Source organism: Oncorhynchus mykiss, chromosome 4 (genome assembly GCF_057628025.1).
Source record: "Oncorhynchus mykiss isolate SJ-2025 chromosome 4, ASM5762802v1, whole genome shotgun sequence".
NCBI lineage: Eukaryota > Metazoa > Chordata > Actinopteri > Salmoniformes > Salmonidae > Oncorhynchus > Oncorhynchus mykiss.
Genome location: NC_143025.1, coordinates 39,794,627 through 39,817,752, shown reverse-complemented (window position 1 = coordinate 39,817,752; position 23,126 = coordinate 39,794,627). Strand labels below are relative to the sequence as shown.

General features: G+C 42.0%; 1 protein-coding gene across 1 annotated transcript in view; it reads left to right on the top strand.

The window, feature by feature from the left end:
* Nucleotides 1–23,126, top strand: part of LOC110521793 (3',5'-cyclic-AMP phosphodiesterase 4B) — a 304,641-nt gene that overhangs the window by 34,944 nt on the left and 246,571 nt on the right. Inside the window, exon 2 of the mRNA XM_090231987.1 lies at nucleotides 15,634–15,729. Within this exon, the coding sequence (XP_090088113.1) occupies nucleotides 15,688–15,729 (42 nt within the window). The 5' untranslated portion in view covers nucleotides 15,634–15,687. The remainder of the gene's footprint in view (nucleotides 1–15,633; nucleotides 15,730–23,126) is intronic.

The following is a 23,126-nucleotide window of genomic DNA, read 5'->3' as shown; positions in this document are numbered from 1 at the left end:
CATGGCTATAGAAGTGAGTGCTACGGGGTGATAGTCATTTAGGCAGTTATATAGTAATTAGGCCTGTCCAAGTGGTCCCCAGTTAGCTCTAATCTGGTGTGGCTGGCTGATATTGGCAGCCTGAACACACACACATACATACAAAGGCGTTCACATGAAAATATATTTTTTAAATACCCAGCTCTGTGTGCGAACTCGTGATGCTCAGAGTCAGCGCGCGCTGGTTAGATCACTGCGCCGCCACAGTTCACAATGCTATTGATGATAGTTGAGGAAGACAGTGTGTTGTTTTTAATTATTTTGTTTTAAGCATTTCCCCAAACCAGTCCTAACCTTAACCACTCTGAATTAATACCTAAACGGTTAACATTTGGGTTGTTTCTATTTTAACCCTGTAACCACACAGAATGAACTCTGTAACCATGCAGAACTAATGCGTCAAAAATGGATGTTCATCCATAATATGTACAATTTAGAAGGGAACCTTTTAGATTTAGATCTGGTTGGATATGGGACTGCTGTGGCGGTCACATTACAGGCTATGTTAAACATATTGTTTCTGGTGGAGTATGATTCACCTTGGCACGGAGGGAAGGGCACCTTCAACACAGAATTATGTGAGATGTAAGTTCCATATTGACCCTACATTCCTATAGAGAGAAACAAAGGGTTCTGGTGACAGAGATACAACTTGGTGGTTGAGGTTCAATGCGTCTCAGTGGCCACAGCACCACATTAGAAGAAGTATAAAATGTGTGGAGAACAGTGAAAAATGTGTTGTTTGTCTTTTTAAAATTGACTGTAGTTTACTATTCCTCTTCATGATTGATGTAATATATATATTTTTTAAGGTGACAGTTAAAGCTGTACTGTGTAACTATGTGTGTACAGGTGTTTTTAGAGACCCCTTTGGCAAAAATGCTTGATTTCTTTCTAGATTTGAACACAATATCCCTGAAACCCCAACTCTTATTTGACAATCCTGAACATGTTGATCAAGTTGGCTTTCCCTAGGTTTTGGAAAACTGCCACCCACTTTTCACAGGTGGATTTTGTGGTATCCTGTCAGGCTTTCTGTATTTCCTCCCGGCTAGCACAAAACTCTACGTAGAGTTGGTCCATACTGACTGTCTCGGTCATTTTGAGAGCAACCACCACCTGCTCCAGGTCAGTGAAGGAGAGCTCCTCGTAGAGGCCGGTCAGTTTCAGTTTTCCATTACATTTTCTGGTGAGAAATCAAACCACTTGTCTGTAATGACAGTGTCATAGAACTTCCTGTTGCTGCTTGGACCTTTGTGCTGACAATTGTTTGTCCATCAGCTGCTTGGTCTGGTATCAAAAACAAATCGGTCCTGTTTCCGCTGAAGCATCTTCATTTTGAACTTTTAGACTTCCTCGTAAATGTAACCGATGTGAAATGGCAAGCTAGTTTGCGGAGTGCGCGCTAATAGCGTTTCAATCAGTGACGTCACTCGCTCTGAGACCTTGAAGTAGTTGTTCCCCTTGCTCTGCAAGGGCCGTGGCTTTTGTGGCGCGATGGGTAACGATGCTTCGAGGGTGGCTGTTGTCGATGTGTGCAGAGGGTCCCTGGTTCGAGCCCAGGTTGGGGCGAGGAGAGGGACGGAAGCTATACTGTTACATAAACATCTGATGCAGAGCGTTGTTTCCTCCAGCTTTGGTCAAAAACACACCCAACGTTGTGGAAAAAGCACAGATTAATCTCAGCAGCTTCTGTTTTTTTCTTCACACAAATACTCTTCAGTACCACAGGACAGGTCTCCAAGGGACCTGAAGTATGAAGTAAGAGCTGGCCAGCTTTGCAGGAGACAATCAACAGCTGGATGAAGAGAGCCATCGTGTGCAAACATATCGCAAAATTTCATGTCACTCAAAGTCAACAAAGGCAAAAAAAATGCACGCAGTTCCTCTCTTCGTGAAGCAGATACTGAGAAGTGGCTGTAGAGCTTTAAAACTATTGTCTCAATATCCACTGACAGCAGGCGTGCTTGCTGGCATTATGAGCTATGTGAGCTGGGCAATTAGCTTTCAGAATGTGATTGTTAGCACTGCTCAATAACTGGTAAACGGAGTGGCGTTTTCCGACATTGGCATTGTCTGCTGCATAGGCTGTGCTGTGTCTAATATCCAGTTCATGCTTTTCCAGACAGCTCATCAGAGCTTGATGTATGCCATTTGCAGTTTCACCACTGTCTTCATGAAAGTCAAGTAACTTGCACTGCACTCCAGACACAGAAATATAACTCCAGACATCAGACACTGAAATCTCATGCACACTGGAAACATTTTTCTATTTCCCTTGTTTGAGACATCACTGGCAACAGAAATACACGGGCTCATCCAAAATATCTGGCATATCTTTGGCCCTAAAACATTCATTGTAATCACCTCAGCTTTCGTTCTTGCCAAGTGCATCTTCTAAACAACATTTGAGTCATGGAACAAAGCACCGTTGAGCTTAACAAGGCAGTCGGTGCTGTTGTAGCTGAGTCCATGTTCAACTGTATGGTACACATACGAGGCTTCACTTGACGCAATTTTGTCATTTTCCGCAGTAGATGTCACGAAGAATGCACCGATATTGCTAGCACCTTTAGCTAGCGTGGCCTTCTTGTGCATTTCTGTGGATGCATGCCGAGTTAGGTCATTCTCCCCTCCATGGCCAATTGAGAATTCCCGATGGCATAAAGTATAGAAAGCTTTCATCCAGTCACCACTGACGGGTCTTATCCCACATCTGTTTTGCTTCCCATTGTTTGTTGTAGCTGCACAGTCTTTTCTTTTTTGCAGGTTCATCCATATTTTCTTGATATGCTAAACCGACCAAACAACAGAAATTACTTTGCAGGAATTGGCGCTATACTGTGATTGGATGAATATACGGGACATGGGAGGCCCCATATGGGACAAAACAATTTAGCCCAATATAAGAGACGTAGGCAACCCTAACTGTGTATGTCAATGTGATAACAGTTACAGACAACATTGAAGATTCCATTTGAGCAACAATGTCTTTAGAACAGGTACTAAAAATGTTATACATATTGTAATATTCACATTGTTAGCTAACGTTAGCAATGTCAAGGTAGCTAGCTAGCTAACTTTGTTAGCTACATCATTGATAATAGTTACTGTGAATTTCCCTGACTGATACAAGATAGCAATATAAGGATAGCTTTAGTATAGTAGTTATCATACTTGGGTAAAACATTTTTTTGGGACTATCATAGTTCAGTATACATGAAAAGCAAGTCTTGGCTTTATCTTGGCCAGGTTGCAGTTGCAAATGAGAACTTGTAAAGGTGAAATAAATAAATAAAAAGTCCTTTGCCATTCTCTGACTCCTATACTAGCTTTCTAGCTAGCTAATAACATTACCGGGATGGCCCCTTGATTCATGAGAGCTATGCTATGAAGATGTGTATTGATTGTAGAAGTGTAATTTTGACTATCATAGCTCTGTATTCATGGCAAATAACCTTGGCTTTGGCATGCATTCAATCCTTTGCCCTTTTGACTCCTACAGTATCAAATCAAATGTTATTTGTCACATACGCTGAATACAACAATACAACGTTACAGTGAAATGCTTATTTACAAGCCCTAATCAACAATGCAGTTAAAAAAATACCTTAAAAAAATATGAATAATAAATAAAAGTAACAAATAATTAAAGAGCAGCATTAAAATATCAATAGCGAGGCTATATACAGGGGGTACCGGTACAGAGTCAATGTGCCGTGGCACCGGTTAGTCGAGGTAATTGAGGTAATATGTACATGTAGGTAGAGTTATTAAAGTGACTATGCATAGATAATAGAGTAGCAGCAGTGTAAAATGGGGTGGGGGGTGGGGGGGCAATACAAATAGTATGGGTAGCCATTTGATTAGATGTTCAGGAGTCTTATGGCTTGGGGGAAGAAGCTGTTTAGAAGTCTCTTGGACCTAGACTTGGTGCTCCTGTACCGCTTGCCATGCGGTAGCAGAGAGAACAGTCTATGACTAGGGTGAGGGCCTTCCTTTGACACCACCTGGAATAGAGGTCCTGGATGGCTGGAAGCTTGGCCCCAGTGATGTACTGGGCCGTACCCTTTGTAGTTCCTTGCGGTCGGAGGCCGAGCAGTTGCCATACCAGGCAGTGATGCAACCTCACATAAGTGTTCCTTTTGTCCAGGTGGGAAAGGGTACTGTGGAGTGCAATAGAGATTGCATCATTTGTGGATCTGTTAGGTCGGTATGCAAATTGGAGTGGGTCTAGGGTTTCTGGGATAATGGTGTTGATGTGAGCCATGACCAGCCTTTCAAAGCTAGCTACAGACGTGAGTGCTACGGACCGGTAGTCATTTAGTCAGGTTACTTTAGTGTTCTTGGGCACAAGGACATTGGTGGTCTGTTTGAAACATGTTGGTATTACAGACTCAGACAGAGAGAGGTTGAAAATGTCAGTGAAGACACTTGCCAGTTTGTCAGCACATGCTCTGAGTAGCCAGGTAATCCATCTGGCCCTGCTGCCTTGTGAATGTTGACCTGTTTAAAGGTCTAACTCACATTGGCTGCGGAGAGCGTGATCACACAGTCGTCCGGAACAGCTGATGCTCTCATGCATGTTTCAGTGTTACTTGCCTCGAAGCGAGCGTTGAAGTAATTTAGCTCGTCTGGTAGGCTCGTATCACTGGGCAGCTCTCTGCTGTGCTTCCCTTTGTAGTCTGTAATAGTTTGCAAGCCCTGCCACATCCGACGAGCATCGGAGCCAATGTAGTAGGATTCGATCTTAGTCCTGTATTGACGCTTTGCCTGTTTGATGGTTCGTTGGCGGGCATAGAGGAATTTCTTATAAACTTCCAGGTTAGAGTCCCGCTCCTTGAAAGTGGCAGCTCTACCCTTTAGCTCAGTGCGGATGTTTCCTGTAATCCATAGCTTCTGGTTGGGGTATTTAAGTACAGTCACTGTGTGCACGACGTCATCAATGAACTTATTGATGAAACCAGTGAATGATGTGGTGTATTCCTCAATGCCATCGGACGAATCCCGGAGCATATTCCAGTCTGTGATAGCAAAACAGTCCTGTAGTTTAGCATCTGCTTCATCTAACCACTTTTTTATAAACCGAGTCACTGGTGCTTCCTGCTTTAATTTGTGCTTGTAAGCAGGAATAAGGAGGGTAGAATTATGGTCAGATTTGCCAAATGGAGGGTGAAGGAGAGCTTGGTACACATGTCAGTGTGTGGAGGAAAGGTGATCTAGAGTTTTTTTCCCTCTAATCGCACATTTAACATGCTGGTGGAAATTTGGTAAAACTGATTTAAGATTCCCTGCATAAAATTTTCCGGCCACTAGGAGCGCCATCTCCGGATGAGCGTTTTCTTGTTTGCTTAAGGTAATATACAGCTCATTGAGTGCGGTCTTAGTGCCAGTAGCTACACTACTTTAGCTAGCTAATAACATTACTGGGATGGCCCCTTGATTCCTGAGAGCTATAGCTATGAAGATGTTGTCTATGGATTGTAGAAGTGTTATACTCAACTAGAGGTCGACCGATTTTGATTTTTCAACGCCGATACCGATTATTGGAGGACTAAAAAAGCCGATACCGATTAAGAAAAAAAAATGTATTTGTAATAATGACAATTACAACAATACTGAATTAACACTTATTTTAACTTAATATAATACATCAAAATCAATTTAGCCTCAAGTAGACAATGAAACATGTTCAATTTGGTTTAAATAATGCAAAAACAAAGTGTTGGAGAAGAACGTAAAAGTGCAATATGTGCTATAAAAGCTAACATTTCAGTTCCTTGCTCAGAACATGAGAACATATGAAAGCTGGTGGTTCCTTTTAACATGAGTCTTCAATATTCCCAGGTAAGAAGTTTTAGGTTGTAGTTATTATAGGACTATTTCCCTTTATACCATTTTTATTTCATTAATCTTTGACTATTGGATGTTCTTATAGGCACTTTAGTATTGCCAGTGTAACAGTATAGCCTCCGTCCCTCTCCTCGCTCCTCCCTAGGCTCGAACCAGCAACACAACGACCACATCAAAGCAGAGTTACCCATGCAGAGCAAGGGAAACAACCACCCCAAGGCTCAGAGCGAGTGAAGTCTGAAACGCTATTAGCACGCGCTAACTAGCCAGCCATTTCACTTCGGTCACACCAGCCAGCTTGATGCACAACGAAGAGCTGCTGGCAAAACGCACGAAAGTGCTGTTTGAATGAATGTTTACGCGCCTGCTTCTGCTTACCACCGCTCAGTCAGATACTTGTATGCTTGTATGCTCAGTCAGATTATATGCAACACAGGACACGCTAGATAATATCTAGTAATATCATCAACCATCTGTAGTTAACTAGTGATTATGATTGATGGTTTTTTATTAGATAAGTTTAATGCTAGCTAGCAACTTACCTTGGCTTACTGCATTTGCGTAACAGGCAGTCAGTCTCCATGTGGAGTACAACGAGAGAGAGGCAGGTCGTTATTGCGTTGGGCTAGTTAAATGTAAGGTTGCAGGATTGGATCCCCCGAGCTGACAAGGTGAAAATCTGTCTTTCTGTCCCTGAACGAGGCAGTTAACCCACCGTTCCTAGGCTGTCATTGTGTTCTTAACTGACTTGCCTAGTTAAATAAAGGTGTACATTTTTTGGGGCAAATCGGCGCCCAAAAATACCGATTTCCGATTGTAATGAAAACTTGAAATCTGCCCTAATTAATCGGCCAATCCGATTAAATCGGTCGACCTCTATACTCAACTCTTCTGCATGAACATCCTGATTTGGTTATACATAAAATACCATGTGGTGAACATTACAATACAATCCTAATAAGTGTTGTGTACATTTTGTTCTGTAGGATTACATTTTTGAAGAGCCGCAGACCATCCATGATTTTTGACATCATGGAGTACCTCCAGACAACGTCACGGTTGCACATGGATCAAATGCAGGGAGACTCCTGCACCTTACAACACACAACTGCTGCCATTTCACCACTTCAATATTTCATGTCTTTATTACCAACTATATTTACATAAGAGGTTACACTTTCCACGACTACATTATACTTTATTCTTCATTTGGATCACTATTAGGAAAAATACTAAATTTCGAGATATCTTTGTAAATCTTTTTGGTCTGAGTGATCAGTTCAGTACTTTATCAGAATGTATCCCGTTACACTGTGCTTTTGTTAATTTGAGGAGATTACCTTGCGTTCTTGTTTATCGCTCTAATAAAGCTGTTTGACCTGAGGTGTGCTGACTGCACCCTGTATTGCGCAGTGATTTCTCCTCAAAGTTGTAGCAGCTCAGACGCTGTTGGTGGTGGCACTTCAGAGAGTCTCAGGATCATTCTCCTTTGTAGCCCCAGTTGAGAGCTCAGTCTTCACAACCCTGCTCTCTGAAGTTCTGGGACGTCGGTGTAGTCCTTTGCAGTTTTCAATGTGTAGGCACTTCACCTTTGAGACTTGTTATTACAGTCTTCTTTAGCTGGAAAATAGAGTAATATTTGGTGATTATTTTGTCTGTAGAATTAACTATCATGCCTGATTATCACACTTTAAACTAATTCCATTCTAATCTGAAAACCAATCAAAACTGTTTGACTTCAGGTTATTGGAGTCTTGTGTTAGCTGTGGAAAAAGTGTGTCACCAATCAAGCCAAAGAGGAATGGAGATAACCATCCCTGACCTAGATCAGATATCTAACAAGCTAGTTTTTGAACGTTGTGTTGTACAACAGCTGACTAAAGATGGGGCATTCAGATCAAGAACACGAGATGTGCAGTTGAGAACATTTCCTCGCTAACGGTGTAGCTTTACAATTCTGTGATTAAACTTTTAAACAAAGTTTCCACTTGTTGTAGCAAACGAGTGTTGTGAAATACATGCACCAGAAACAGGGTACAGTTTTTGACTTGTCAGAAATGTCAGCAAGCCAGTTTAGCTATGTACAGGGTCGGTTTTGAAACCCCTCAACTCCCCCAGTTCTCTCCACTGTGTGAACGCAAATCTGAGGTTTACTCTCATCTGGGCTCTATCGCTTTCCATTTTTGCCTGTCTGCTCTCCAAATTTAGATGGAGGAGTAGTTGCTGCTGGTTCAGGTCGTTAGCGCCTCTCCCATGTCTGTAAGCTAGCTATCGACGCTAGCCATTAGCCAAGTGTTAGCCACAGGCTCAGCTAGCTAGCTAGCTAGCTACAGTTTGACACCGCCTCCTCACTGACGGAAAACACGTCACTCCTTGTGAGCCCCACAAAATCTGGCAGGGAAATCCCACCCGATGGAAAACAACAACCTATGAATACAACGGTTCTCAGGCAGGCTAGAGGCGCAATATTGTTACTGTTGCATCACATTGGATGACCACTAGCGAGCGATCTGTTGGAGCTTTTGAGCATTAAAATAAATACAATAAGTTACATATTGCAGCTTTAGTAGATACTGTTTTTGAAAGTGGATGCCATGTTTTTTGTGGAACTCTCAAATCTGATCAGTTACCTCAGGTTTGACAGAAAACATCCCTCCCTTGAGTAGCAGTGCACTATGGAACTGATATGGGGGTTGGAAGGTGTCTTCGCCTACCATATCAGTTCTGCTATACTCACAGACATTATTTTAACAATTTTAGAAATTTCTGAGTGTTTTCTATCCAATTCTACCAACTATATGCATATCCTAGCTTCTGGGCCTGAGTAACATGCAGTTTACTTAGGGGCACATCAGACAGCCAAAATTTAGAATACTGCCCCCTATCCCAGAGAGGGTATTCTTAAATGCCAGCCTGCACGTTTTAATGACTATGGAACTGAACATCTGCTGAAGTTATGACTGGAACAAGGGATGTGTGGCTAAATGCAAGCTAGCATACCACAGGAGCAGCACACCACGTTACATGTCCAGTTGAGCTCCGTATGCTAATGGTGCATGGGTCAGCTGTTTGTTCACCCCTACCCGCAATTGCTAATAGCCCATCCGCAGCAACCCGATTTATATTTGATAAAGTGAAAATATAAGGCTCGCACCCAACCCTAACCCGCAAATATAGAAAATGTACTATAGGTTGAGTCAAAGACTGCAGAATGATTTTTTGACAGGGGATGCAGGATATTTTTTGGCCTGATTTAGATATGTTTCTGCTTATAATTTACATCTCTTTGGTAGGCTATTTGTTAGTCAACTTGTCTATAAATTAAATACATATACTTCTCTTTTGTCATTATATTTTGCCCTAGAAGACTGAATAAACCCTTGCTCAACAGAACAATGTAATAAATCGATAGAATGAATGCTTCAAATCTAGTTGACATTGGTAAAGTTCTGTCATCAAAGATGACAAAAAAACTAAACAGGAAAGATTTTCTGTGCAGTGTCCAAATGACACCACTTTAAATCGGTTGTAAGGAAAATAGAGTTGCGGAAATGACCCAACGTGTTTCTGATAAGATTTTAGTTTGGCTTCGATGCATATTTTATGTGGTTGAAATACTATCAGTTTTTATGATGCTATTATGATGAAGACAACACCTTTATAGATGGTATGTAACTGAGCATTGCATTCTCTCAAGATGAAAGAAAGACATTTCTCCACACCTGTTCCTAAGTCCAAATTTTGGCGACATTTGGTGTATACTTTTACTGCAAGAAATGCTTAATTCTGCAGGAGTTATTATTAAGGCTACTGGACAAATATTACTAGAGAACGTTGGTTATGTATTACCCCAGAATGTCCTTTATTCCAGAGGACGATTTGGACGGGATAAATTCTCAAAACTGCCCCCTGTAATTCTTTATTTTTTGTTCTATAAATTGACAGATATGACTGAAGCCTGGAGTTTTTTTTAAGGCTACACTGATATAACTTGAGCTTGGTTCCCAAATTTGTAAACCAAATGAAACTAACTTTGGTATAGTGTCGCCATAATATTTGAATTGAGGAAGTGCGATCATAATCATTAGGATAACTTAGTAATCTGCAGTAGAAGACGTCCTAAATGCCCCTAGCCTTCAGATGTGAGCTAAACAGCTAACTTGTGCGTTTTTAGGCTATGGATGAGAAAGTGAACTTGTTCCAAACGTTTAGCTCAGTTGTATACCGCTTTGCAATCTATAAAAATTCTTAGGGCTGAAATCCCGTTAACGGGATTGATATGACAACAGCCAGTGAAAGTGCAGGGCGCCAAATTCAAAACAACAGAAATCTCATAATTAAAATTCCTCAAGCATACAAGTATCTTATACCATTTGAAAGGTAATCTTGTTGTTAATCCCACCAGTGTCCGATTTCAAATAGGCTTTACAGCGAATGCACCACAAACGATTATGTTAGGTCAGAGCCAAGCCACAGAAAAACACAGCCATTTTTCCAGCCAAAGAGAGGAGTCACAAAAAGCACAAATAGAGATACATTAATCACTAACCTTTGATGATCTTCATAGATGACACTCATAGGACTTCATGTTACATAATACATGTATGTTTTGTTCGGGAAAATTCATATTTATATTTAAAAAATCTCAGTATACATTGGGCGCGTTATGTTCAGTAGTCCCAAAAACATTTGCAGAGAGCCACATCAATTTACAGAAATACTCATCATAAATGTTGATGAAAATACAAGTGTTATACATGGAATTAAAGATATACTTCTCCTTAATGCAACCGCTGTGTCAGATTTCAAAAAAGCTTTATGGAAAAAGCAAACCATGCTATAATCTGAGAACAGTGCTCAGAGAACAAATACATATATCACCATGTTGGAGTCAACAGTCAGAAATAACATTATAAATATTCACTTACCTTTGATGATTTTGGTAAACAAATCAAATCTTACGAGGCGTGTTCGGTCACTAGTTGCCAACGAAATGTCAAAAAGTTCCGTTACAGACCGTAGAAACTTGTCAAACGATGAATGGAATCAATCTTTAGGATGTTTTTAACATAAATCTTCAATAATATTCCAACCGGAGAATTCCTTTGTCTTCAGAAAAGCAAAGGAATGGGAGATACCTCTCATGTGAAATGCGCATGACCAGCGCGTGACTGCTGCCAGACCTCTGACTCGATCCTCTGTCATTCGGCCCCACTTCACAGTAGAAGCCTCAAACAAGTTACTAAAGACGGTTGACATCTAGTGGAAGCCTTAGAAAGTGCAAGATGACCAATATCCCACTGTAACTTCAATAGAAGCTGAGTTGAAAATCGACCAACCTCAGATTTCCCACTTCCTGTTTGGAGATTCTTTCAGGTTTTTGCCTGCCATATGAGTTCTGTTATACTCACAGACATCATTCAAACAGTTTTAGAAACTTCCGAGTGTTTTCTATCCAAATATACTAATAATATGCATATATTAGCAACTGGGACTGAGGAGCAGGCAGTTTACTCTGGGCACCTTTTCATCCAAGCTACTCAATACTGCCCCTTGCATCAAATAGGTGCAATTTTCTTTTACTTATGCATTTAGCGATGTTCAGTTAATTCAGCCTAAAATAAAGAACCTTAATTAAGCCTATATAAATTTCACAATAATTCCACATATGGGTTTTTAAAGTATTTTTATATCTTTATTCAACCCGCCCACCCTTCAGCTACACAATATTTAATGACCCGAAACCCATCTGCCCCAAGGATATAACCGCGGAGACTGCGGGTTATAAGTCAACCCGCGCATCAGTACAGTATGCTGTCTAGTGTCTTATCTTTCATATAACTGATGGTCCACTCTTTGTTAACGTCTTTGCACGTTACTTTGTTAAGGCAATGAAGGCACTCTGGCATCATTACTGAGGAAAAATGTGATAAGTGATGCTTTTATCTTGGGTGGCTTTTTATTTGAAAGAAATTGTGGTTTAATTGACCCTGGTCAGTCAGTCAACTGCTCTTCCGTCTCACAGACTCCAGTTAGCTCATTAGAAGATCAGTCAACTTCTAGTGAATTTTTAAAAATTTCTACAATGTTGTTCTTGTGATATGCTAGATGCCTTAAGATTGATGTAAAAATATATATATATATCCACTGGGGCTGATTTGCTTGACCCTTTCTTGCTGCAGCTTTCTGCTCTGCTGGTTACGGAGTCATTGACCCATGTTTTATCTGATTATCATCTCGGTTAATATCCCCAGGGCTGGAAAGGCAGCCCATGTGCTACCTTCTCCACAAAGGCGGTATAACTAAATAATTATTGCCATATCTCAAATGTATCTTTGCCAAGCAAACATTTTAGAATCATTAATCAACTGTATGCTTAAGATCCTTTCTAGCTATGAGCTGTATTCTAAGTGTTCACCACTCTGGTCATCTGCAGCACCCTTGGTGTTCAATTATGTGATTAAGGGTATGGATAGGAAGAAGCACTGTGCTGACCTGTTTTAGTTTTGAAGGCTTTCGATACTGTTGACCACCATGTATTGATTCAAAGATTGTCTGCCATCGGTATGGATCAGGCGTCATGTAATTGGTTTGAAAATTACTTGACTGACAGGACACGTGCTTTTGGGATGGTGCTATGTCAGGTTTCCTTGATATTACGAAAGGTGTCCCATAGTGATTGCTTTTAGGTGATGTACTTTTGTCTGTCTATAAAAGAAAATGTTGATCTAGTGGCATTTTTTACATACACCTATATGCAGAAGACACTGTTGTGTATGCTATTGCCCCCACAGTTGACCAGGCTCTTTCTGAGCTTCAATCTGCCTTCATTGCTTTACAGAAGGCCTTTGTTGAACTGAAATGGTACTTAAATGCAGGTAAAAACCAAGTATGTGTTATTCTCCAAATCACGCAAAAATGTATCTGATGATTTATGCATATGTGCTTTGGAAGGTGCCCTCATTGATGATGTCCCCGCTTATAAATATCTGGGCATCAGGATTTACAAAAAGCTATCTTTCAAAAAGCATGTTGATGAGTTAGTTAACCCTTGTGTGGTGTTCGGGTCTGTGGGACCCATTTTCAATATTTGCTAAAAGAAAAATGACACAATTATTTTCTAAAATAACACATTTTTCATTGAGTGCACACTATATGTGGTGTTCGGGTCCACTGTCCATCTGCCTTTCTCCTGCTTTTCTCACACTCTTTACCCTTTGTAGTGTGTGAAACGACACAATTTCTTACGAGAACCTGCACAATGTTATTACAATACATTATTTCGATACATTGTAAAGAATTCTGTATTTTCCCACACTCTACCCCAGCCAGGTGAAAATTGGGGGAGGGACACAAATAGCTTTGCATGTGTGGCTTCTTACCACAATCAATCAGTATGGCAAAAATAATCTCTGCTCAGAGGGCCTTAGAAATAATCTTTGCAGAGAGAGAAGCTAATATGGAAGGAGCATCTTCCACTTTGGAAGATAAAGAATTTTCCAAATATGAGGATTATGCCACTGTCAATTCAGAGCCTGACAGTGATTTGAAAGGAGGCTGAGATTGAGACTCAACCAGCCCTAGGACCAGCCGGTCAGCAGCCAACCCCAGGACCAGACAGTCAGCAACCAGCTCATCAGCAGAGAAAGGCAAACATGTGGTACTCATGTCAAAAAACAGAAATCATAATGGATTACAATGCCACAAAAGGAGGGACAATTTAGAGAAGCCTGTAACTGGGTAGAGATGCAAAAGAAGAACCATACGCTGGCCACTTGTGATATTCTTCAACATCATGGACATCTCGGCGTACAACGCCTTTGTCATTTAGATGGCGTTGAACCCAGATTGGAACAGAGGGAAGCTCCAGAGGAGCCGGCTCTTTCTCGAGGAGCTGGGCAAGTCATTGGTAAAACCTCAAATCCAGAGGACACAACATATCCCAAGGACCCCAGCTTCTGCAGCCATTGTGAGGAGGATGCTGGTGCCCCATCCGCCCGACCCATAGAACTAACAACTCCAATACCAGAAGTAAGTGCGAGTGATGTTGCGTGTGTGAGTGAGAGACTCTAGTACCTAGGCCTGCTGTAACTATATATATGTGAGTGAGTGAGATGTTAGTAAAATTCCTCAACTAAGTGTTTATCATTCTAGACTGCAGCCGGTTGCAACAAGAATAAGCGCTGCGATGTATGTGGACCCAAGAAGGACAGGAAGACACAGTACACATGCATCAAGTGCAAGAAATGCATTTTCAACCACACACAGTAAAACTCTGTCCCTCATGTGGTGTATTGACCGGCCTTAATTTGTGTTCAATGAGGCTCATTTATCATTTCCATAAAATAGTGTGTCAAATTTATCCTTCCAATTTGTTCATTTCAAAGCAATAAACATCAATAGTGAACCTTTTATATTTATTTGTTTAAGATAATCAAGACATGGGTGGAATAAATCATGTTTATACATTTTATTTAAAAAACAAAGAGGTTTTATTGATAAATGTGATCCAGCAGAGGTAAATGGCAAATATTAACCATGTATGTCTATATGGCTTGTAATTGATATTAGTCAACATCTAAGTATCTTTATGTAAATTGTTATGGCTTTGTTTTAAAAAACCCAATAATGTTGTTGTGGGTCCATCAGACCTGTGAACATTGGATGAATAACAAAAACATGAACACCACACACGGGCTAAGAATTTAAATTGGGCTAATTGTATTCATTAAAACAGCAGAAAACAAAATCATTAGACGCGAAGCAAGTACAGGGAGTGACTAATAATAACACAGGGAACAAAACAAGAAACACTGGTAGCGTACAGACATGAAACAGAAAACAATAAGGCCTAGGGAAAGAACCAAAGGGAGTGACATATATAGGGAATGTAATCAGGCAGGTGATGGAGTCCAGGTGAGTCTGATGAGGCACGTAATGGATGGTGACGTGTGCGTAATCAGGAGCAGCCTGGTGACTTCGAGCGCCGGAGAGGGAGTATACGTGACATATATGAATGCAGTTGTCTTTGTATTGAAGCCAATAGACGCAGTTCATCATAGCACACTGGGCTTTATTATGGGCGACAAGATCAGCGCACGTCACTGCATTCTATATCAGAAAGTAGGCTGGCCCCCTTTGCAATTCCATTGATTGATGCATTGCACTCTGTTTATAAAGCCCTCCTGCATTAACTTCCGCAGTACTTTACTTCATTGTTAACTTAGAGACGTACCAATACCCGGTCTCAAGAATGGCGAACTCTCGAGAGCCCTTTGATCTCCACAGAGTTAGTCAAATCCGCTTTTATTTTTTATTTTTTTTGCACCTTACTTGTAGAATACATTTCCAAGCCTCTAAAATTGAATGAATTGGCACCTCTAGTGCAATTCAAAAGGCTGATTGGGTACCCTTTTTACGGAAGAATGTGAATGTTTGTTTTCTATGATTGGGTTTTGTTTTTAAAATGTATGGATGTGTGTTATGGATGTGTATATTGGTGTGTTATTGATGTGTATGCAGATCTCATCTGAGACAGAGACCTTGTTCTCAGTATGACTTCCTGTCAAAATAAAATGTTAAATAAAACATCTCAATAATGGAAACCGTCTTGTCTTTCATTTGACTGTATATTTTATATCGGACACTAAACACCTACGTGTCGCATGTATGCTTGTGTTCCTCTTTGCAATCTACAACAGTAACACGTGTGTGTGTGTGTGTGTGTGTGTGTTGTTCCAGGTGTGCATGTGAAGCTGGCTGCTGTGGAACTGAGCAAGGAATACACCACGGAAGATGAGGAAAAGCAGAAGTGTGCTGACAGTGTCTCACAATGATGTAAGTAACGTTTATACAGCGTTGAAGTAGTGTTCCAAGACCCCCCCCCCCCTTCCCAGATTAGCTAAGGATAAGTTCCTCACATAATTCAAAAATCTAAAGCACAGAGGAGACAGTGGGGGGAGAAAGGGAAAGGAACGTTTTAGAGAAGAATAATACCACTTCAGTAGTCCCCAGTGAGTGAGTGGTAAAAATCAGGCCTCTGATCAAACCTACAAATAGCTCAGTGAAGCGGGTCAAGAGCTTCAAGTTCCTTGGTGTCCACATCACTAAGGATGCTATTTACAAAACACATCTCTGCTAAAAAAAAATGTTTTAGTGCAGCCTAGCAAATTCAGAGCTCCAGTCAAAGCACATGTTTTCTGTAAAGATGCAAATGTAGGCCAGTCTTTGCAAAAAATGTATTTTATTTAACAGAAAAAGAAAGTTGCACATAGCTTGCCAGCCCTGTTTGTTATGGATGATAGATGCGGTGAGTGCAGATTGGGTCGTCAGCGGCAGTCCCTCGCATTCCAGACCCAACGTGGTGGTTGTGTTGGTCTGTGATCCACTCCAAACTGTCAATGCATAAATTCTTAATGAAAATGGTCGATTTTGCAAGGTAGGTACTTTACCGGCTTCATTCCTGATGAGAAAACTTACTGGAACAAGTTAGCTAGCCAGTAATATGACATACGTGTAAACTTCTTAAAACATAAGCTGTCACCATGAGGCTTGATAGGGGGTAAAGGCAATTTCTATGGGTTAAGGCATCCACATGCTTCCCAGTCTAAACCGTTCGGTGGAGTTTGTGCATATATTTTTTATGTTTTTGTTCTACACACTTGTCAGTGATTGGTCAACAGTAGGGATTCAATAAAGTCTCGTCATTCAACGAGAGACAACTTGTTTTCATACAAATTCTTTCATTGAAATATACTGCACCAAACATCTTAGATGTAAAATTGCACTAAGATCTCTGCGTCAAAAAAACATCTGTAAAGTAGATGCTGGGAGTCAGGAAGCAGGTGGTAAGTTTAATATAACAAGTAACATGGAACAATACAACGTAGGAGTAGCGTCTAGACATGAACAACAGAAACAATAGTGCCTGGGGAAAGAACCCAAGGGAGTGCCAGATAAAGGGGAGGTAATGAGTGAGGTCATGGAGTCCAGGTGTGTTTAATGATGAAGCGCAGGTGCACGTAATGATGAATGCCAGGTGCGGTGGTTAGCAAACCGGCGCCGACGAACGCCGGAGGGATGGTGCAGGAGTAGAGGTGAGAACGTCAAACTTAATGACAGATTTGAGTTCTTAGGTTAATTCTTTCTATTTTGAGGAAGTGTATACTGGCTATGGTGTCTAAATATGGACAAAAAGTACTATTGCTGCTTTATTTTTCTTTGTTTTCAAGCAAATGTCTTTTAGGGGAGTATGCAGGCACGCACGCTAGGCACCAGCCGAACTGAAGCATGCTGACGCCTTTATCAGGACTGTTATGTTAGGCCACTCAGGCTTACTGGCAGGGATAGATCCTCTCCACTGTCAGATTACTTAAACACACACACACACACACAGTGGGGTGGAAAGAACAATGTTTGGGTGTGTGGCTTGTTATTGGATTCCAACTCAAAAAGGCCTGTGGTGTTGATGGTATCCTAAATGAAATAATCAAACATACAGACCACAAATTCCGATTGGCTATACTTAACTTAAAAACATCTTACTCAATATTTGGAACCAAGGACTGATCCCCCCCCCCAATCCACAAAAGTGGAGACAAATTTGACCCCAATAATTACTGTGGAATCTGCATCAACAGCAAGCTCAGTAAAATCATCTGCAGTATCAAATCCCAAATCAAATTGTATTGGTCACATACACATATTTAGCAGATGTCATTACGGGTGTAGTGAAATGTTGGTTCCTGGCTCCAACAGAGCAGTAGTATCTAACAATTCACAATAGTACACACAAATCTAAAGTAAAATAATAGCATTGAGAAATATATAAATATTAGATCAAACAGTGTCGGAGTGGCATTGACTACAGTATAATAGAATACAGTATATAGATATTAGATGAACAAAAAATTATGTAAACATTATTAAAGTGACTAGTGTTACATTATTAAACGTGGCTAGTGATTCCAAGTCTATGTATATAGAGCAGCATCCTCTAAGGTGCAGGGTTGTGTAACAGGGTGGAAGCCGGCTAGTGATGGCTATTTAAGTCTGATGGCCTTGAGATAGCTGTTTCAGTCTCTCGGTTTCAGTCTCTCGGTCCCAGCTTTGATGCACCTGTACTGACCTCGCCTTCTGGATGATAGTGTGGTGAACAGGCAGTGGCTCAGGTGGTTGTTGTCCTTGTTTATCTTTTTGGCCTTCCTGTGACATCAAGGGCTGTAGGTGTCCTGGAGGGCGGGTAGTTTGCCCTCTGTGATGCGTTGTGCAGACCGCACCACCCTCTGGAGCCCTGCGGTTGCAGGCGGTGCAGTTGCCGTACCAGGTGATGTCCACGATCAGCACCTTTGTTGATGTTGAATGAGAGGTTATTGTCCTGGCACCGCTCTCCCAGGGCCCTCACCGCCTTCCTGTAGGCTCTCTCGTGATTGTTAGTAATCAAGCCTACTACTGTTGTGTCATCTGCAAACTTGATGATTGAGTTGGAGGCATGCATGACCACGCAGTCATGGGTGAACAGGGAGTACAGGAGGGGGCTGAGTATGCACACTTGTGGGGCCCGTGTTGAGGATCAGCGAAGTGGAGGTGTTGTTTCCTACCTTCACTAGCTTGGGGCGACCCGTAAGGAAGTCCAGGACTTATTTGCAGAGGGCGGGGTTTTGACCCAGGGCCCGAGCTTAATGATGAGCTTCAAGGGTACTATGTTGTTGAATGCTGAGCTATAGTCAATGAACTGCATTCTGACTTTGGTATTCCTCTTGTCTAGATGGGATAGGGCAGTGGGCAGTGTGATAATGATTTCATCGTCTGTGGATCTATTGGGGAGGTAAGCTAAATTAAATTGGTTTAGGGTGTCAGGTAAGGGTGTTATGATCCTTAACCTGTTGGATCTCTAGGGGCGCTATTTCATTTTTGGATAAAAAACGTTCCCGTTTTAAGCGCGATATTTTGTCACGAAAAGATGCTCGACTATGCATATTATTGACAGTTTTTGAAAGAAAACACTCTGAAGTTTCAGAATCTGCAAAGATTTGTCTGTAAGTGCCCCAGAACTCATTCTACAGGCGAAACCAAAATGAAACCTCAAACAGGAAATGAGCAGAATTTCTGAAGCTCTGTTTTCTAATGTCTCCTTATATGGCTGTGTATGCGACAGGAATAAGCTTAGACCTTCTGCCGTTTCCCCAAGATGTCGGCAGCATTGTAACGCATTTGTAGGCATATCATTGGAAGATTGACCATAAGAGACTACATTTTCCAAGTGTCCGCCTGGTGTCCTGCGTCGAAATTGGTGCGCAAAGCCAGCTGCAAGTATTTTTCCATTTGATTGAGAGGAGAAACCATGCTTCCACGAACGATATATCATCGAAGAGATATGTGAAAAACACCTTGAGGATTGATTCTAAACCACGTTTGCCATGTTTTCAGTCGATATTATGGAGTTAATTTGGAAAAAAGTTCGCGTTTTGAGGACTGAATTTTCGGGGTTTTTTTTTGTAGTCAAATGTGATGTACAAAACGGAGCTATTTCTAATACACAAAGAATCTTTTTGGAGAAAACTGAGCATTTGCTATCAAACTGAGAGTCTCCTCATTGAAAACATCCGAAGTTCTTCAAAGGTAAATTATTTTATTTTAAGGATTTGATGTTTTTGTTGAAATGTTGCGTGCTGGATGCTAACGCTAATGCTAACGCTAAATGCTATGCTAGCTAGCTACTTTTACACAAATGATTGTTTTCCTATGGTTGAGAAGCATATTTTGAAAATCTGAGATGACAGTGTTGTTTACAAAAGGCTAAGCTTGAGAGATGGCATATTTATTTCATTTCATTTGCGATTTTCATGAATAGTTAACGTTGTGTTATGCTAATGAGCTTGCTGATAGATTTACACAATCCTGGATACAGGGGTTTTTTCATAGCTAAACGTGACGCAGAAAACGGAGCGATTTGTCCTAAACAAATAATCTTTCAGGAAAAACTGAACATTTGCTATCTGAGAGTCTCCTCATTGAAAACATCTGAAGTTCTTCAAAGGTAAATGATTTTATTTGAATGCTTTTCTGTTTTTTTGTGTAAATGTTGCCAGCTGAATGCTAATGCTAAATGCTACGCTAAATGCTACGTTAGCCATCAATACTGTTACACAAATGCTTGTTTTGCAATGGTTGAGAAGCATATTTTGAAAATCTGAGATGACAGTGTTGTTAACAAAAGGCTAAGCTTGAGAGCTAGCATATTTATTTCATTTCATTTGTGATTTTCATGAATAGTTAACGTTGCGTTATGGTAATGAGCTTGAGTCTGTATTCACGATCCCGGATCCGGGATGGGGAGATCAGAAAGGTTAACTAGCTTCTCAAAGCACTTCATGACAGAAGTGGGTGCTATGGGGCGATAGTCATTAGTTCAGTTACCTTTGCCTTCTTGGGTACAGGAACAACGGTGGACATCTTGAAGCAAGTGGAGACAACAGACTGGGATAGAGAAAGATTGAACATGTCCATAAACACCCCAGACAGCTGGTCTGCGCGTGCTCTGAGAACTAGGCTACCTGCCACCCCAACCTTGCCATGATTTCATGTGGTGGTTCGCTCTTTCAGTTTTGCACGAATGCTGCCATTTATCCACGGTTTCTGGTTTGGGTAGGTTTTAAGTCACATTGGGTAGAACATCTCCTATACACTTCCTGATGAACTCAGTCACCGTATCTGTGTATTCATCGATGTTATTCTCAGAGGCTACCCGGAACATATCCCAGTCCACGTGATCAAAACAACCTTTCTGATTGGTCAGTCCAGCGTTGAATAGACCTCAGCACGGGTACTTCCTGGTTGAGATTCTGCCTATAGGAAAGGAGGACCAAAATTGAGTCGTGATCAGATTTGCCAGAGGGAGGACATTGTATGCATTTTGAAAAGTTGAGTAACAGTGGTCCAATGTTTTTCCAGAGCGGGTACTATAGTCGATGTGTTGGTAGAACTTCACTAGCGTTTTCCGTTTTCCTCAAATTTGCTTTGTTAAAATGTCCCATCTACAATGAATGTGGCCTCAGGATATGTGGTTTACAGTTTGCATAAAGTCCAGTGTAGTTCGAGGGCTGTCGTGGTATCGACTTGAGGGGGAATATACACGGCTGTGACTATAACCGAATAGAATTCTATTGGGAGGTAATACTGTCAGCATTTGATTGTGAGGTATTCTAGGTCAGGTGAACAAAAGGACGAGTTTCTGCATGTTATCATAATCACACCATGAGTAGTTAATCATGAAACATACACCCCTACCTTTCTTCTTCCCAGAGAGTTCTTTATTCCTGTCTGCGCGATGTACTGAGAACCCAACCGGCTGTATGAACGGGGACAGTATATCCCGAGAGAGTCATGTTTCCGTGAAACAGAGTACGTCTCTCTGGAAGGAGATCCTCGCCCTGAACTCATCTACTTTATTGTCTAGAGACTGAACATTAGCGAGTAATATACTCAGAAGCAGTGGATGGTGTGCACGCCTCATGTTGGATTAGAAGTCCTCTCCGAATTTCCTGTTCTCCACCGGCTGTGTTTAGCCGCAGCCTCTGGAATAAGTTCAATTCCCTGGGGGGTACGAACAAAGGAACCAATTTGTGAATGGTGAGTAACCCCTGCCCTGATATCCCAAAGTTATTTCCGGCTGTATGTAATAACACCCAAAAATTCTTACCTAATAATGTTAAATATATACAGTGGGGAGAACAAGTATGTCATGTACTGTCATGTTGTGTCTTGTCTCTGTCCTTTCCCTTCACCCTGTCTCCCTCTGCTGGTCGTTGTTAGGTTACCTTTTCTCCCCCTCTTTCCCCCAGCTGTGCCTTGTCTCCTCCTAACCACCTCGTCACCCCTTTTCCCACCTGTTCCATTTTTCCCTCTGATTAGGTCCCTATATCTCTCTCTGTTTCTGCTCCTGTCTTTGTCGGATTCTTGTTTGTTGTGTTTCATGCCTGAGCCAGACTATCGTCATGTTTGCTGTAACCTTGTCCTGTCCTGTCGGAATCTGCCGGTCTATCTGAGCCTACCTATGTTTGGTTATTAAAGAAGCTCTGTTTAAGTTAGTTCGCTTTTGGGTCCTCATTCACTCACCTTAACAGAAGAATCCGACCAAGAATGGACCCAGCGACTTCGGATCCTCTCCACTCAGCCGTCGAGATCCAGGGAGCGATGCTAGGCAGACACGAGCAGGAATTGTCTGCTGCTCGACATGCCGTTGAGACCCTGGCCACCCAAGTCTCCAACCTCACAGAACAGGTTCACCATCTTCGCCTCGATCCACCGGCCACTTCCAGGGCTTTCGAATCTCCGGAGCCCAGAATCAATAACCCGCCGTGTTACTCTGGGGAGCCCACTGAATGCCGCTCGTTCCTCACCCAGTGTGATATTGTGTTTACTCTCCAGCCCAACACTTACTCCAGGAGCACTGCTCGTGTCGCCTACGTCATATCTCTCCTTACTGGACGGGCTCGTGAGTGGGGCACGGCAATCTGGGAGGCAAGGGCTGAGTGTACTAACCAGTATCAGGACTTTAAGAAGGAGATGATACGGGTTTTTGATCGATCTGTTTTTGGGGAGGAGGCTTCCAGGGCCCTGTCTTCCCTATGTCAAGGCAATCGATCCATAACAGACTACTCTATTGAGTTTCGCACTCTTGCTGCCTCCAGTGGCTGGAACGAGCCGGCTTTGCTCGCTCGTCTTCTGGAGGGTCTCCGTGCAGAGGTAAAGGATGAGATTCTCTCCCGGGAGGTTCCTTCCAGCGTGGATTCCTTGATTGAACTCGCTATTCGCATTGAGCGACGGGTTGATCTTCGTCACCGAGCTCGTGGAAAGGAGCTCGCGTTCTCCGTTGCCCCCCTCTCCGCATCACTACCATCTTCCTCTGCCGGCTCGGGTGCTGAGCCCATGCAGCTGGGAGGTATCCGCATCTCGACTAAGGAGAGGGAACGGAGAATCACCAACCGCCTCTGTCTCTATTGCGGTTCCGCTGGTCATTTTGTCACTTCATGTCCAGTAAAAGGCCAGAACTCGTCAGTAAGCGGAGGGCTACTGGTGAGCGCTACTACTCCTGTCTCTCCTTCAAGATCCTGCACTACCTTGTCGGTCCATCTACGCTGGACCGGTTCGTCAGCTTCCTGCAGTGCCTTAATAGACTCTGGGGCGGAGGGCTGTTTTATGGACGAGACCTGGGCTCGGGAACATGACATTCC